Genomic DNA, 16,127 nt, shown 5'->3' on the forward strand with positions numbered 1-16,127 from the left:
GACAAAGATCAGTTCATTAAACACATTGCCTTGCTAACAGCACAAAACAGATGCTCATCATTTACTTACAACACACTCGTATGTGCCCTGATAATCCTTGCAAGTAGCTCCGTTGCGACAAGGGTTGGACTGGCACTCATCCACCATCTCCTCACAGTAACTGCCCATGTATCCAGGCTGGCACTGACACTGATGGGTGTTACCCACGTTCACACAGCGCCCGGCATTTTTACACACATTTTCTAGCTCCAGTCCTGCAGTAATTTTGAAAGAAGCCCCAAGTTCATTAAATAAAATTTGAACTCAATGAACAACAGTTGTTAACTGGTCTGGCTTTAGGACTTATTATTAGCCATGAACTACAAGCCATGACTTAAAGAAATGGAATGTAATTAACAGTGAGCTTCTAAAAATAAGTTTTAGGAAAAACCAAAATGCTGCAAAAGTGGTGACGCGAGAGACAAAGAAATATTTCTTTTATTTTGTATTAGCTGCATTTTATTCAGAAAAAAATGACCTCCTTGGAATAAAAGGTAGGCAACAGTTGAGGAATAATAATTACAGTATCTCTTAAATTAACTAAATTTAAATAAAGTGTTATCACAGTAATCCTCTAATAACCTTATCAATACTATATATAAATATGTATGTGAGTAAAGTGCAAAAATAAATCCTCTTCAAATAACAACTTTAGATCTCCCTACTTTTGGGTTGAGAGTTGAGAACACTGTCATAGATATTTACCAATTCTGGCAGCATAGTCCTGGCACGACATGTTTGGTACATCACAGTAAAGCCCAGTCCATCCCATTTGACAATGGCAGGTCCATGAAGTTGCCATTTGAGAGCAGGAACCACCGTTGTGACAGCGCACCTGGCTGCACAAGTTCACATAGTTCTGCACATAAAAAAGGAAGGGACATGTGTTAAAAACATACCAGAACCTTAAAAACGCTAACTCAAAATAAATAAAGTGATATTATTTCATTTGACAGAATATTTCTGTGCTGTGTGACCTGTTTCAAATATGTTTCCGCTTTTAACACTCAGGCTACGCTCTTATAAACACACAGAGAAAACAAACCTGGCAGTTGTGCCCATTGTAGCCTACAGGGCAGGTGCAGCGATAGCTCCCCAGACCATCGGTGCAGGTTCCTCCGTTCTTACAGGGCTGGGAGTCACACTCGTTCTGCTCATACTCGCAAAATATTCCATAAAAACCAGGCCGGCAGCGGCAGGAAAAGGTGTTTATGTCATCAATGCAAGTCCCGTTATTCAAGCATGAACTGGTGGAAAGGTAAAAAGGCAAGGTCAGATCTTCAAAATGTTTAGTTTCATTGCATTGTATTGTTGTAACGCTGCAACCAAGGATCTTCACTGGCTGCATATATTCTTGGAATTATGTCTTGTCTATTTTGGCATCATTAAAGCTGCAGTATGTAAGGCTTTTTTTGGCATCATTTGGTCAAAAATCCCAAATCATCTTTGAGCATATTGTAATCCAAAGTGTTCTGAGTGGACAGTGAATCTTATCTCCTTCTCCTGTCCCTGTAAACAAAGATTAAGAATCCAAGAGCGTGACGCGCCTGGAATCTGGATGTCAGCCAATCAAAGATCTTTCTACAAACACGTGTGCTCCATGAGCTGTTTGGGGCATTTCTATTGGCTGCTCGACTGAAATGAGGCATGTTCAAGGACTATTGTTAGTAAACCTGCATTTGCAGACGTTCCAGCAGAAGTCTCCATAACAGTGTAAGACACACCAGTTACACTGCAAATCGAGCGGAAAAAGGCAGACTGAGATGGAGAAGCAACAGAATTAAGTCACAAACACTGAGGAGGAACGCATCGCTTTTGCTTTGCGTCCTTGTGGACCTCCGTGACTGTGCAGGGTACGCCGCACACACACAGGCTTCAGAGGGAGAGCGAGAACTGAAAACCTGAAGAGAAGCTTATTTAAGGTGAATTCATTTTACAGTCTGAATGCGGCTGCCACTCAGTTAGCTGAGATCACGCCCCCTCTGTGTGTGCTTGTGATGGGGACGAGCCGAAGGCAGCAGCCGCTGCTTGGGACAGTAACTACAGTGATACATTCATTCATTCCAGAGTCTCTAAAACACCAGAAGAATCTCAACTAACACAAGATAACGTCCCTACATTTGGCACTAGTCAATAATGCTCAAAAAAGTCGCTAAAAACGTTCACAAAATATACCGGTATGAAGGTTGATTTTTGGTTTTGGTTTCAAAACGGTGCGGAGAGAGGATTCTACAAACTGCAGCTTTAAGATTAAAAAAAAAAAAAAAAAAAAAAAAATTTAGAAGAAATGAAAACAGCCTGACTCAGACTGACATGTGCTAATTCAGCTTACCTCTCAGTGCATTCAAGGATGTTGTGCTCACACAGGATTCCATCAAAGCCTGGCAGGCACATGCAAACAAAGCTGTTGACATAGTCCCTGCAGGTGGCACCGTTCCTGCACGGCCGACTGGCGCACTCGTCCACTTCCGTTTCGCATCGCTCTCCTTCAAATCCCAAGCGGCACTTACAGGAAAAAGTCCCCACATCATCCATACAAGAGCCTCCATTCAAGCAGGGGTCTGGGGAGATATGATGGAGACATTAGTATATTTTAATATACACTATGGGAGTCAATGAGTAACAAATGGGCCAGTATGCGAGCCTTTCTGTCCTCTTTAAATAGGCATTTCATATGCCTAATTAAGTTTTCTCTCAGATGTTGATGTTTCCCAACATTGTTGTGGCTTACAATGTTTTTCCATTTTTCTCCATTGTCTCACAACAGTATTTTAGTAGTGTGTGCATATAAATCCTTCTGTAGTTTTATGGTGAACTGCAGGTCTGGTTATGGTGAACTGTTCTAATCTTAAATTTAAAAAAATTAAATAAAAAAAAACTATGAAATGTAACAGAGGCTCCAGCCTCTGAAAACAGTAGATTTCAGAATTTACAACTAACACTAAAGAGGCGTACTGATATATTCTACTCAAGTAGAAGTACTGTTACTTGATAGAAATTGTACTCAAGTACAAGTAAGTCATACGTACATCAAATACTCAAATACAAGTAAAAAGTAGCTGAATTAAATAGTACTCAAAGTAAAAGTTACGAGTTACTTTCACGTTCCCTTGCGTGCAGTAAACATCTCATGTATAAACTGAAAAAAGAAAAGACCAAAGCTGGCACAATTGGAGCTTAATTTATTTTCTAAAAAGCTCCTGTAAAAGGATTGTCAAAATGTGCAATTTTTTTTTAAAATGAAATAACACCAATTCATTCAATTCAAAATAAAAACATTCTCAGGATGAAATATCCAGCATTCAATGCTGTTTTGGCACGATGCATTACGTTTAATCTGATTGGTCGACTATGATGTGATGCATTTGATTGTTGTCTGGTCATTTCATTTTTTGTAGTTTCACAATGTCCGTTGATCATTTTAAAACAAAAAATATTATTTCCTCAGTAACGGCTGGGTGTAGAAATGTAACAAATTACTTTACTTCTTTTAAAACTGATTTAGAAATATAGTCAAAAAGTACAAGTGCCCATAAAAGCACCTCAGTTAAAGTAACGTGACTATATAAGTTCATTAATTTGTAAAAAGGGAAGCTTGGATCATGTTTCCAAACTAAGAGTTAGCGTTAGCTTAAACTCACTGGGCGAGCAGTCGTCCACGTCCGTCTCACAGTTGTGTCCGCTGTATCCAGGCGGACATTTGCACATGTAGCTCCCAGGGCTGTTGAAGCACTGACCACCATTTTTACAGGGATTCTTTTTGCATTCATTCACATCCTCGTTGCAGCGCAGACCTTGAACAATGTAAACAAAAACCCTTTTATCAGCATCATGCATATATGTGACCTACGGTATGCAGAATGCAGGGGTTAGGGTCAATTATAATTGTAATTGCATAATTGGTAATTAATTACACAATTGACAATTATAATTGTAATCATAATTTTTTATTTTTAAATCAAAATTCAGTTGTAATTGAGTTCAGATAAATGACTGAAATTATAATTTGGTATGGGAATTCTATAAAAAATTCTTGAATTGCAAAACTGGAGAAACATGTTATATGTCTATGACTTACACATACATACCAGTAGTTAATAATTATTAAAACATGTTTCATATCAAGTTTACTACCTGTAAGTTCTCTCTGGGAATCACTTTACCATTTGAAAAATTATCAAAATCTAGGGGTATACTGACAGCAAAAGGGCTCAGACGCCCACACCCAAAAATATTAAAAACCAATATTTTCATTGATTAGGAAGCCTAACAATGTAACCAAGTGATGAAAAACAAATGAAATGACAAATAATATTTTTTTAGTGTATTTTAAAGCTGATTTAAGACATGGGTCAAAACTGACCCGTTATCATAAGAGATGCTAACAGAAAGCTAACACAAGAAGAAGGTTACGTTTTATGAGGTTATTTATTAAAGGCAAAGTAATTGTGAATAAATGGAAGTGAACTTTCGTAATTGAGAATGTAAGTGTAATTAACTTTCAGGGGGAAAATAATAATTGTAATTGGAAAAAATTCTAGTCACTGTCATCGTAATTGAGTTGTAATTGGACATGGATAATTGAAGACGTAATTGACCCTAACCGTGGCAGAATGCACCGTTACCTTGCCAGCCTAGTGGACAGCGACAGGTGAAGGAGGTGTAATCAGCAGTTGGACGACACACCCCTCCTCTCTCACATGGATGAGAGGCACAGGGAACCTGCTCCACCTCACAGTGTTTACCTGTTGGAGCACATTTGAAAAAAAACATGACACAGGTCAAGTTTCTACCACTTCATGGAGTAAGTCATTCTTGGAGTGTGAAGTCACTGACCTGTGTATGGTGGACTACACTGGCAGTTGTAACTGTTGACTCCATCAATACAAATGCCTTGGTTCAGACAAGGTCCAGATGCACATTCATCTACGTTCTTCTCGCAGTTCACACCTAAAAAGGAAACAAGACATATTTCAAAATAAAATGATGATGCTCCTTTAAAGCAGTGCTTCTCAAACCTTTTTGAGCACAAGTACCCACTTTCTCTTATTTGTGAATCCAAGTCACTGACATTTTACAACTAAAAACACAAAATTTTAATTATTCTATTAAAATGTTAGTTGGACTCGGATCAATCAACAGTACTACTAAATACCTACGTATATACATATGTATTCAGCAGAAAAAAAAGGCTTTGGGGTTTAGTTTCTCTTTAAATGTGTGTGCACCCGTTAACGTTTATCGCTTATATTTATGGTTACAAATGTTTAGAAGGCTAAATGTGATGTGATGGAAAGAATGTTATTGCAATGGCTTTACCTCTGAACCCAGGTGGACACTGACATGTGTAGCCATTATGTCGGTCTACACAGGACCCTCCGTTTTGGCACGGACTTGGCTGACACTCATCCTTCTCCACCTCACAGTGCTGCCCCACCCAGCCAGCTTCACACTCACAGTGGTAGCTTTGCAAAAAAAAAAGAAAGAAAGAAAGAAACAGCATTAAATTTAAATAATATTGGGGGAAATAGTTTCATGGTTGCTTTATTGATAAACATTCAAAGTTAAGCATGTCAAAATTTGACAGATAAACATCTGGGAGCAGCTGTATAATGGACACGTACCCGTATTGCTGCTCAATGCATTCTCCATGCTCACATGGCTGAGAAGCACAGTGGTCGGTCCCGGACAGACATAGAGGCCCGTGAGTGCTGGGCGGACACAGGCAGTAAAACCCGTTCACCTTGTCCACGCAGGTTCCTCCGCTCATACAAGGGTTGGACTGACACTCGTTGATCTGGACATCACATTTAAGGCCTGGGGGGAAAAATCAAAGCAATCTAGTGGCATCAAAAGGCAGCATTTCATTATTGACATTTATTGTGATAACAACAGTGGTATTTTACAGCCTTAGTGACCACAATATTAGGCACATCTTTTCAAATGCTGATTGGATCTTGAAGATGTCACCTTGCTAAGGAATGAAAGGAGCTTTAATAGATCAAAAGGATCTGAGCCAGAGGTGTACCTAATGTTTTTGTAGTCAGTCAGAGTAAATTGAAATTGTTTACTTTTTGAGCATTCTAAATGTTATCTGCATTTACCTGTGTATCCTGGGGAACATATGCACTCGTACTCGTTGATGCCATCCTGACAGTCTCCGTGCTCACAAGGGCTGCTGGAACAGTCGTCCTCATTTATCTCACAGTTCACTCCTATGGCAAAAATGGCAACGTCAACTTAGATTGTCATGCTTTGCATTTCTATATGTAATATATTTAAAGTCAGAATATTGGTATCTTAAGAAGTGAAGGATTACAACTTGAAATAGTTACATATGGACAAAACATTAAAGCAGAACTCAGGAACTTGCGCTTAGCGCTCCCCTAAAGGTCCCTTTTGGTTATGTCACTGTCGTAAACACTCCGCACCCACCGAGGCAGAAGCTCCTCCCTCCCGCTACAGTGAGACGGGCAGCGGGAGGCTTCCTAAACGTACCGGGGTAAAATGAAAGCGGTTACCTTCTTGAATAAGCCTACATTTTATTAACTCCGTAAGTTGATCATTTATACCACAAAAGCGGCGCTGTTAATGATAAGTAAAGTGATCAGCCAGTTGTCTCCCCTGTCACCCTGCTGCACGCACACACACACACACACACACACACACACATTTGTTTCCTGGTAATGACGTCACTGAGGCGATGAAGTGACCAAAAAGCACCACTATGTTCAAGCGACTCATCACGGGCGATTGAAGTGACTGCAGTCGCTACAGTCGCGTTCGGTGTGAACATACCTTTAGTGTGTATTGGACTGTCAAAAAGGAGTACGTGTTGCCGTGAGAACAAGAACAGAGCTGCGAGACTGGCACCAGTCCAGGAAAAGTTGCAAGCTTGGTTTTCTGGCCAGAGACAGCAGGGGGGATACCCTCAGAGGGACTACGAGAAGAATTTATTAAGGTGAAAAAGTTACTTAGTTCTGCTTTAAGTCAAGGGTGTAAAAGTCATTTTAGTTCAGGGGTCAAATACGAAGTAGTTTGATCTTCAGTAGGCCGGAGATTTTAGGCGGGAAAACAAGAAATTTTAACATTAATGTTCCCAAGTTTGCACTTCACACAACTTATAAATCATACATAAAGTACTGTATGTAAAGCACCGACAATGTTCAGGCAATAAGTGACAGATATCAATCCCTGCAGGATTTTCTCTTTTAAATTTCTTTGATTTTGTGACTAGGTTTTATTTAATTTGGAGAAATTAAGTCAAATAAATTCAGGAAAATTGAGTTATTGGAACAATTTGAGATTTAAAATGACTGCAATCGTGAAAATTGAAATCCTCCAAATATTGAATATTTATTGAATTTGTGCATTTAGATATCTGGGATATCTGAGCTGATTTATCTACAACTAAATTATTTGGTAATTTGGACATTATTGTATGTTTTTGCTGTCTTTTTAACTTTCTCCTGAGGGCTAAATTAGATGGTGTAAAGGGTCTGATTTTGCCCTCAGGCCTTGAGTTTGTCACATGTGCATTAAGTGGTTCAATCTTTGCTCTTCCACAGCATCCGTTGCACCGCACACATCCCCAAGGTGGCGCACTTTCACTTGTATTTACCATGTTCCAAAATATCTAAAAGACACAAGTCTGGGACCTAAGTCACCAGCAGATGGAGGAAGACTCCACCTGTATAGTTTTGCAAGAAGCACAAAAAGACTTACTGCATAAAAGCAGACAACAGGAATCCGACAAAATGTCAGTGATTAACATTACCAAAGGCATGTTTTCAAGACACCTGAGGACCAGAGAGGGAAGCACAGCAGAGAACAGGAAACCACGAAGAACATTAAAACTTTACTGGGAGAAGAAGGCAGAGCCGAAGAGAAGAAGTGAAGCGTGACAACTCAAAGTGAGACCTGAGAGTGATACCGGTTGTGTGGTACAGTTACCAGTTACAGACATTCTGTTTTTCAGGGTGGTACAGCATAAAGATCTAAGTCCACTAATATAGAGAGCTACAGCCCTGCTCCACCCAGATACATACAGTTTACACAGTTTTCCAAGTTAATAAAAAATAATAGAAGAAAATCTAGAAGGGGGGGGGTTACAACTGGGGAGGACAAGGTGACTCGTGATTTCTATGAAAGCACACAAATTACAAGATAGAAGTGATGAAACTTGTGAAACATTTGAAAATAAGGTCATTTGGAATTACTCAAGAATGAGAAAATCCAGATCTTAAATTTAAATATTTATCACTGTTAAAGAGTCCAGTTATTTTCAAACTGTTATCTATTGCATTTCCAACACTACATGTCATGAAATCTCTTTAAACAATAGATTTAGATGCATGTCATATATCAGTGGTTCTCAAACATTTTTGGCTTAAGTAAACCCTTTCTCTTATTTCTGAATCCAAGTACGCCCTATGTCTGACTACAACATTTTCCTTAAAATTCTATGAAAAAACAACAACTATAGAACATAATGATGGATTGAATGAGTGATAACACACATTTGAAAGAACCCCATTGTAAATAAATGGAATGAAACAGTATTTAGTGCCTCTTGAATAAATATATTTTGATAGTTTTTACAATTTCTGGTCATCTCCCACCTGGTGTGAGATCATGACTGACCTTTGTATTTTCAGTTCATGTTTTAATCAAGATCATTTCCATCATCATTTTGTGTGTTTTGGTGTCATTTTTTTATCTCAGTGTGTGTGTGTGTGTGTCTGTGTTTTTGACGTCGTTTGGTGGTTCCTTATGTCGTTTTCTATGTTTCTCTGTTATTTTTTGTGTATTTTGTAGTGATCTTGTGTAATTTTCTCTCATTCAGTATCTTTGTTGTCGTTTTGTGTTTTGCTGGTAATGGTAATTATTTTTCTCTAGTGTGTGTGTCTGACTCTTTGGTGTAATTTTGTGTATTTTGTTGTTTGTTTTGTTTGTTATTTTTATTATTCAGTATATTTTTCTCTTATTTTGTGTTTTTGTTGTCATTTTGTGAGTTGCTGGTAATATTCATTGTGATTATCATTTTTAATTAAAAAATAAACATTATAAAACCCCATATTTTTAATGCTTCCATTTGTTATTTATCCTCTCTCACCATTATTTGAGAAACACTGTCATATACCGTATATCGAAGAGTTTGTGTGACACATCAGGTTCCTACCTGAGGTTCCCTGTAGACAGTTACACTGGTAGGCATTGACCAGGTCAATGCAGCGTCCTTGGTTCTGACAGGGGTTGCTGTGGCACTCCTGGACCTGGATGTTGCAAATGGAGCCCGTGTATCCAGGGTTGCACTCGCAGGTAAAGGTGGCGATGCCATCCCTGCACACACCGTAGTGGCAAGGAGCTGGCATGCAGTCATTGATGTTTTCCTCACAGAGCAGACCTGTGAAGCCTGGAGGAGGAGCTGTCTTGTTAGGATAATGTTTCACGAATACCACAATGGTGTTGGAAAAAGGTTTTATTTTGAGAAATAGGATAGTTTTGGAAAAGCTTGATTACCTTCGGCACATTCACAGTCATATCCGTTTGGACGGTCAATGCACTTGGCTCCATTTAAACAGGGTGTGCTGGAACATTCGTCATTATCTATTTGGCACATTTCACCACTAAAGCCTAAAATAAAAAAGAACATGAAATACAATAACAACACTGATAACAGCCCTGCAAAAGAACAGACTACTAAACAAACAGATTAAATATACCAACCTGCAGGACACTCGCAGACAAAGCGGCTGACGTGGTCCACGCATTTACCCTGGTTCAGACACGGGGAGCTCATACACTCATTTACCTCTACTTCACAGTGAGTGCCCTCAAATCCTACAAATGTAAAAAAAAATAGGCATTATAGTCGATGTTTCTTTTAGTTTCCTGGTTCTTTTAGCAATGCTACACTATCATATTTCCTGTAAATTAGAGCTGCGACCAATGGGAAACTGATCCTGATGATTGGAATTGTCATTGTCATTATGATGACAAACAAAAGGATCTCCTGTCTGATCATTTTACTGAGTCTAAAAAAGACTTTTGAAGTTTGCCGGCTATTATGTCAGGGTACTAACAATCTAGCGTTGTAGTATATAGTGCAGCACAATAATGCATTTATAGTAGTAGTAGTATAGTAGGAATATAAATGAGACAGATGTTTGAGTATGTTGGACTTCAGTTTTATGCTGAATAATGTCCACATGTTCAAGTTGAGAGGAGTCCACCTGAATGTCAACCAGTCCAGTAAAGTTAGTCCATCGATGTCGCAGTGCAGTCATTTACGTTACAACGTGTGGAAGACGCATCATTTTACAATCTTTCAATTCAATTTTATTTACTGTATATAGCGCAAATCACAACAATAGTCATCTTGAAGCACTTGTCAAAATATAAACTTTTTATGAAAAAGCCAACAAAACCACGTGAACGTGCATCAGCTACAATGGGGAGCAAAAACTCCCCACTGTAGAAATAACCAGTAGCTCTATTGAAATTCTGATGAAGTCACACACATAGAGGTATGACTGTGTTGCTTTATTGCATGTGGTTTTTGGTAAACACAGAGAAAAGCAGGGGCTGACTGACTTCAAACAGTATTTTGGTTATATCCTTTGCGTTGCACTTGATATTGTCCTTAAAGCTGAATTTAAAAAGATACAGGATGATGGTCTACCTGCTGGGCATTGCTGCCCAATGCACCTTCACCGGTGCTTCCCTTGCATGTGTGTTAATCTGAACACCACCTGGCCTTAAATGGGTCATCAGCTGGGGGACCACCAGTCATAGACCACAGTTTCGCTCCTTTAACCCCAGTACATCTCCTGGTGGCGGAGCGATGGCAGGGATCTCTCCCTGCCAGCCCATGCTGATGCCCTAGGTGTTATCTGCCCTCCAACTCTTATGCTTCCTCCTCAGCCATTTCCAAAAGCTGCCTCTTTCCGCCTCCTCCACCAGTTCTTTAATGGCTTTTCAACACCCTGCTCCTGTGCATCCCATACTGCGCAGCAGGCGAAACATTGAGGGCCCGACGAAGCCCCTGCATCCCACTTCGACGGGGCACATGATGGCTTTCCAGCCAGCCTCCCTGCAGTCTTCAACCAGGTCTGCGTACTTAGACCGCTTCCGCTCGTTGGCAGTCTCCATACCCTCCTCCCAAGGAACAGTTAGCTCCACCAACAAAATGGTCTTACGTGGCTCTGACCACATGACCAAATCTGGCCGGAGCGATGTTTCTACTACCTCCCTGGGGAACTGGCGCTGCCTCCCCAGGTCGACCCTCATTGACCACTCACTACCAGGTGTGATGACTTTTGACATACTTCTCTGGCGAGGGGGATTGACATTCTCTCCGGCCCTTGCAAACAGGATGGGTTGTCTCGCTGGAGCCGAAGGACTGCCATTAGCCTCCTGTCTGCATAACTCTGCCACCTCTGCCAACTTCCTCAACACCAGATCGTGTCGCCACCTGTAGCGGCCTTGGGACAACGCTATCTTGCATCCCCACAGGATATGCTGGAGGCTTGCATTGCTGGTACTACAAAGGGGACAGGTCTCTTCAGCACCGAACCACTGGTGGAGGTTTATGATACAAGGTAGAGTGTCATAGGTGGATCTAATTAGGAAGCTGAGCCTGGCTTGGGGGATCTTCCACAGGTCAGACCATGACAAGGACCGGCTTTGCGACACCGCTTTGATATTAAGGCGCTCCTGCTCGGTCCTCGTCACTTCTGCCACCACCATGGCTCTCCGCTCTTCTTTGGAGGCCTTTGACCAGAAGCAGGGGGTCTCACTCCTCCCAAGGCCTACTCGTCCCTCCTGGACTCTGCCAACTACCTCGCTATGTTTCAACCTGCTGATTGCCATGCCAACCTCTTCCTGGGCTTTCCACTTCCTCCCTGTTTGTATCTGGGAGCCAGCAGCTCTCACCGGTGGGTCATTGGATTCCCTCAGTTCCAGCACCATCCGAGCCTTCTCTTGCCTGTAACCCAGGCCAATGGATCGCAGTGGTAGTTGTAACCTACCTAATCCTGCCGAAGAGGCCTACGTCTGACTGGCATCTCGGCAGTCCCAGCCACTTCCTGATGGCCAGCCTATCCATCTTGTCTAGAACCGAGGAGGGGACTTCACTCATCTTCAGAGGCCACATCATCCTTGGGTACAGTATGAACTGGTAACTCCATACTTTGTACTTGCCAGGGAGCTGGCTCTCATTGATCCTGGCCAGGCCATCTGCAAGCTGCTTCCTCACTGTTTCCCCCATCTGTCTGTCAGAGAGGTCTGCTGTGTAGGTGCGACCCAGGCTACGGACGGGTTGACTTGCCAGCACTGGGATCTCTTCACCGCCTGCGACAAAGATGATACAGTCGTTTTTGACCCCTTTCCTGAGGGACAGGCTGCATGATTTGGCGGGTTTGATCTTCATCCTCGCCCACCCCACAAGCTCGTTGATCCTCTTCAGCAGTCTTGTTGTACATGCTGCTGTCTGAAGAATGGTGGTGATGTCATCTATGTAGCCTCTCACTGGTGGTAGCCTTTGACCTGATGGTAGCTTCATTCCATCGACCATCTTCCTTGCCCCTATTAGGATGATCTCGAAGGCTGCAACAAACAGGATGGGCGAGATCGAACATCCCATGGCAATGCCTACTTCCAGCTGTTGCCAGCCTGTAGTGAAGTCTTGATGGGTGCAGCACATCTTAAGGTCTCCAAAGTACTTGGCTACCAGGGCACGTATGCAGGCAGGGATGTGGAAGAAGTCCAATGCATACTCGATCAGTTGGTGGGGAATGGATCCGTATGTGTTGGCAAGGTCCAGCCACACCGCATCTTTTTGCTCTCTGGATCTGCTCCCATATGACTGCCGAGTATTCCACGCACCCTGGGAAACCTGGAACGCCGGCCTCCTGGCAGCTGGTGTATATATACCCATTGGTTATCAGATAGGCAAGGCAAGGCAAGACAAATTTATTTGTATAGCGCATTTCATACTCAAGGCAACTCAATGTGCTTTACATGATAAAACATTCAATTGTTTAAAATCAACAAGAACATTTAAAATCAGTAAAATCAATTAAAATCATCAGTAAAATCATCAACAAACACATGACATCAACAACATGACCAAAAATCTCTCTCTCAATCATATGCAGTAGAGAAAAAAGTGCCTTTAACTTTGATTTAAAAATGTTCACATTGGATGCTGACTTCAGCTCTGCTGGCAGTGTGTTCCACTTCTTTGCAGCATAACAACTAAAAGCAGCATCACCATGTTTACTGTGAGCTCTGGGCTCCACTATCTGACCTGTGTCCATAGATCTGAGAGACCTGCTGGGTTCATACCTGACTAACATGTCACTGATGTATTCTGGACCAAACCCAGGTGGTCAACCTCTTTGCCAGGATGGAGAAGAAGATCTTCCCTTCTACATTCAGTAGCGCAATACTCCTGAACTGGCCAATGGTGGTGGAGTTTGCCTCCTTCGGGATGATAACTGTGACAGCCCTTTGCCACTCTGAAGGGATGACTTGGTTTTTCTAGGCCACTCTGAGGAGTTCCACAGATGCCTCTGGACCCCTGGGCAGTATTTGTACTGTTTGTAAGGTATCCCGTTGAGGCCTGGCGCTGAGGCTGCTCTTGCTTTCCGGACAACTTCTGCTACCTCACTGAGTTTAGGGAGAGCAATATTGAACAGGAAGGTTGGGGGGGCTGGAACATACCCTGGGGATCCCAGGGGAGTAGCCTTTGCTGTGTCACTGTACTGCTCCCTGATGTGCATCTCCAGCTCAGACTGTGGAATCTCCAGCTTCCCGCTTCTCTTGTGCTCCAGTAGCTGTCTCGCATGCTTGAAGGGATTTTTGAAGAAGCTCCTCTCCTTCTCTTTGCGGAAGCGCTTTGCCCTCCGTCGGCTTACAAGTTTCTTCTTCACTTCCTTTAATTAAATTAAAGCAAGCCTTTATATAATAAATCTGAACTGCATTCTAGGTGAATATTATTTGTTGAATCTTGGTGCATTGAATTGATTCAAATCAAAGTATTTATTTTTCTTTCAAGTTTTAATAATTTTGATTTTCAAAACTATGTATTTTATCAATAAATGTTGTCTAGAATAGTTCATTGAGAAATAGTGCTCCCTGACATCTGTAAAAAAAATAAAAATTCCTAATTGTGATTGGTAATCAATGATGCATTTCAACTGTTATTTCAGCATCATTTCCTTTCCATCAATATCTTGTATTTCCTTTGCAGCTTAAGGCAGTAAGGAAAAAACAATTTGAGTTTTAAATGATTTACATCAGGGGTGCCCAAATTCTGTTCACTGAAAGACCAAAAATGAATCACGGTGGAAGGCCACGGGCCAAAACCTAAAATTAATGTTGCCGCGCTTGAGATTAAATATGCCAATATGAAAATGCCACCACTGTGCAAAATAAACACTTTTCTTGATTATGTTTAATGGCATAAAATTAGGAAACATCTGAATGTCTTCAAAGACATTAGTTGTCATTTAGATCAGAGGTTTCCAAACTTTTCAGCCCGACCTCCACTATTCCAGGAGGTGACTGAAAACATAAGAAAACGTGCACACAGGACTCGTGCATTTATTACCTCAAACAAACACAGGCTTAACAGCAGCAGAAAAGAGAAGAACCCAGTGACATCCATGAAATTATTTATATGTTATCAGAACAATTAGTCAATGCAGGTTTAATAGCCACAGACTGTTGCAGTGCGTCAGCACTATTGTGCTGCAAAATTATATTATCATAATCACACCTAATGATACAGGTGGGCAATATGCATGGAGCACAGCACGTTAATAAGTGATCTGTATTTATTTTTAATATATGTCAGTGCTGAGAAAGTCTATTCACACATATGTGTAGAGCCAAATGGCCTCAGTGCGTCCAGCGCAGCCCTGGATAGCGTTTGATATTCACTCTCCACTGAAATCCAGAACTCAGAAAGTGTCTTAAAATGAAAAGCTGTCTTTACGATGCAGTCACTAGTTGGTCCAGTGCGTCCTGCATGTCGCTGACAGGTGACTTGCGGATGCAACAGTGAATGGTGACGTATGTTGCGGTCCTCTTCTCCACCTTCCCCCCCACGCCTGAAGTTGAGGGCATCTCACTTGGAGGCATGGAGAGGAGGGAAGTACGAGTAGAGAGGGACCGGTGCGGACAGGCCCGCACCCACAACCCCGGGGCCGGACGAACAGACACCTCCCCCTGGAGGAGGAAGGGAGGCCTGCTGGGTACTTTCATTGTGACGGGGGCATGCGACGGGCAGGGTGTAAGAACGCCAGTGCATCCTCCACGAGCTCTTGGAGCGTCGTGGCTTTTGGAGCGGGCCACACAATTTCTAGAAAATGCTGGACTCATGTTACCAACTAATTTTAAACTTTCTAGTATAAGTGTGCCACTGCCTTACGTGCTCTATCTCATCAGTTCTGACCCAAACATCCTCTCACTCCCTGGTCATATGTTTACAGATCTTCGCTGACCCTACTCCTAATGTAAAACGATGATGATTTGTGCTGATGGGAGGAAGTGCAACCAAAAATACATTGACTGCTGGAAAAGAAAAAAAAACAATTTCAAATAAGAACAGCGGGCCAAAACCAATCGCTTGGGCCCCAAAGTGAATGGCCCTGATTTACATTGTCAACTGCAATTTCAAAATGCAACAATTACTCAAATTACCGGGCATGCAGATGCAGGTGTAGTCCCCAATGCGATCGAGACAGGTGCCTTCGTTCTGACAGGGATTTGATGCACATTCGTTGACGTCCTGTTCACATCGTGGCCCCGCATAACCTCTGACACAGTTACAGGTGAAGGAGCCATCGGTGTTCACACACTGGCCCCCGTGCTCACACGGATTGGTACCTGATGGCAAAGAACCGAGTTAGAATAGAATAGAATTGTATAGAATAGAGTGGAAATTCACATTTACAGTATAAAAAGAACAAACATTAATATTGACATAGGATAGTAGTGCAAAATGGTAAATGTAGGACATGAATAAATTAGAAAGAAACAAAAACAAAAAAAATGACAATTGAGAACTGGGTTGCGGG

The 16,127-nt window shown here is 41.7% G+C and overlaps 1 protein-coding gene across 1 annotated transcript in view; it reads right to left on the reverse strand.

Annotated features, from left to right (window-relative positions):
• The window catches only part of notch2 (notch receptor 2), a 78,735-nt gene that overhangs the window by 13,150 nt on the left and 49,458 nt on the right, over positions 1-16,127 (reverse strand). The window contains exons 9-22 of the mRNA XM_028443467.1: positions 15,751-15,936; positions 9,769-9,882; positions 9,562-9,675; positions 9,221-9,454; positions 6,144-6,254; positions 5,664-5,856; positions 5,359-5,504; positions 4,876-4,989; positions 4,665-4,784; positions 3,681-3,833; positions 2,372-2,600; positions 1,085-1,286; positions 745-898; positions 70-254 (exon numbers count right to left, since the gene is read on the reverse strand). Of these exons, the coding sequence (XP_028299268.1) occupies positions 70-254; positions 745-898; positions 1,085-1,286; positions 2,372-2,600; positions 3,681-3,833; positions 4,665-4,784; positions 4,876-4,989; positions 5,359-5,504; positions 5,664-5,856; positions 6,144-6,254; positions 9,221-9,454; positions 9,562-9,675; positions 9,769-9,882; positions 15,751-15,936 (2,255 nt within the window). The remainder of the gene's footprint in view (positions 1-69; positions 255-744; positions 899-1,084; positions 1,287-2,371; positions 2,601-3,680; positions 3,834-4,664; positions 4,785-4,875; positions 4,990-5,358; positions 5,505-5,663; positions 5,857-6,143; positions 6,255-9,220; positions 9,455-9,561; positions 9,676-9,768; positions 9,883-15,750; positions 15,937-16,127) is intronic.

The sequence above is a fragment of the Gouania willdenowi genome, chromosome 4 (assembly GCF_900634775.1).
Source record: "Gouania willdenowi chromosome 4, fGouWil2.1, whole genome shotgun sequence".
NCBI classification, from domain to species: domain Eukaryota; kingdom Metazoa; phylum Chordata; class Actinopteri; order Blenniiformes; family Gobiesocidae; genus Gouania; species Gouania willdenowi.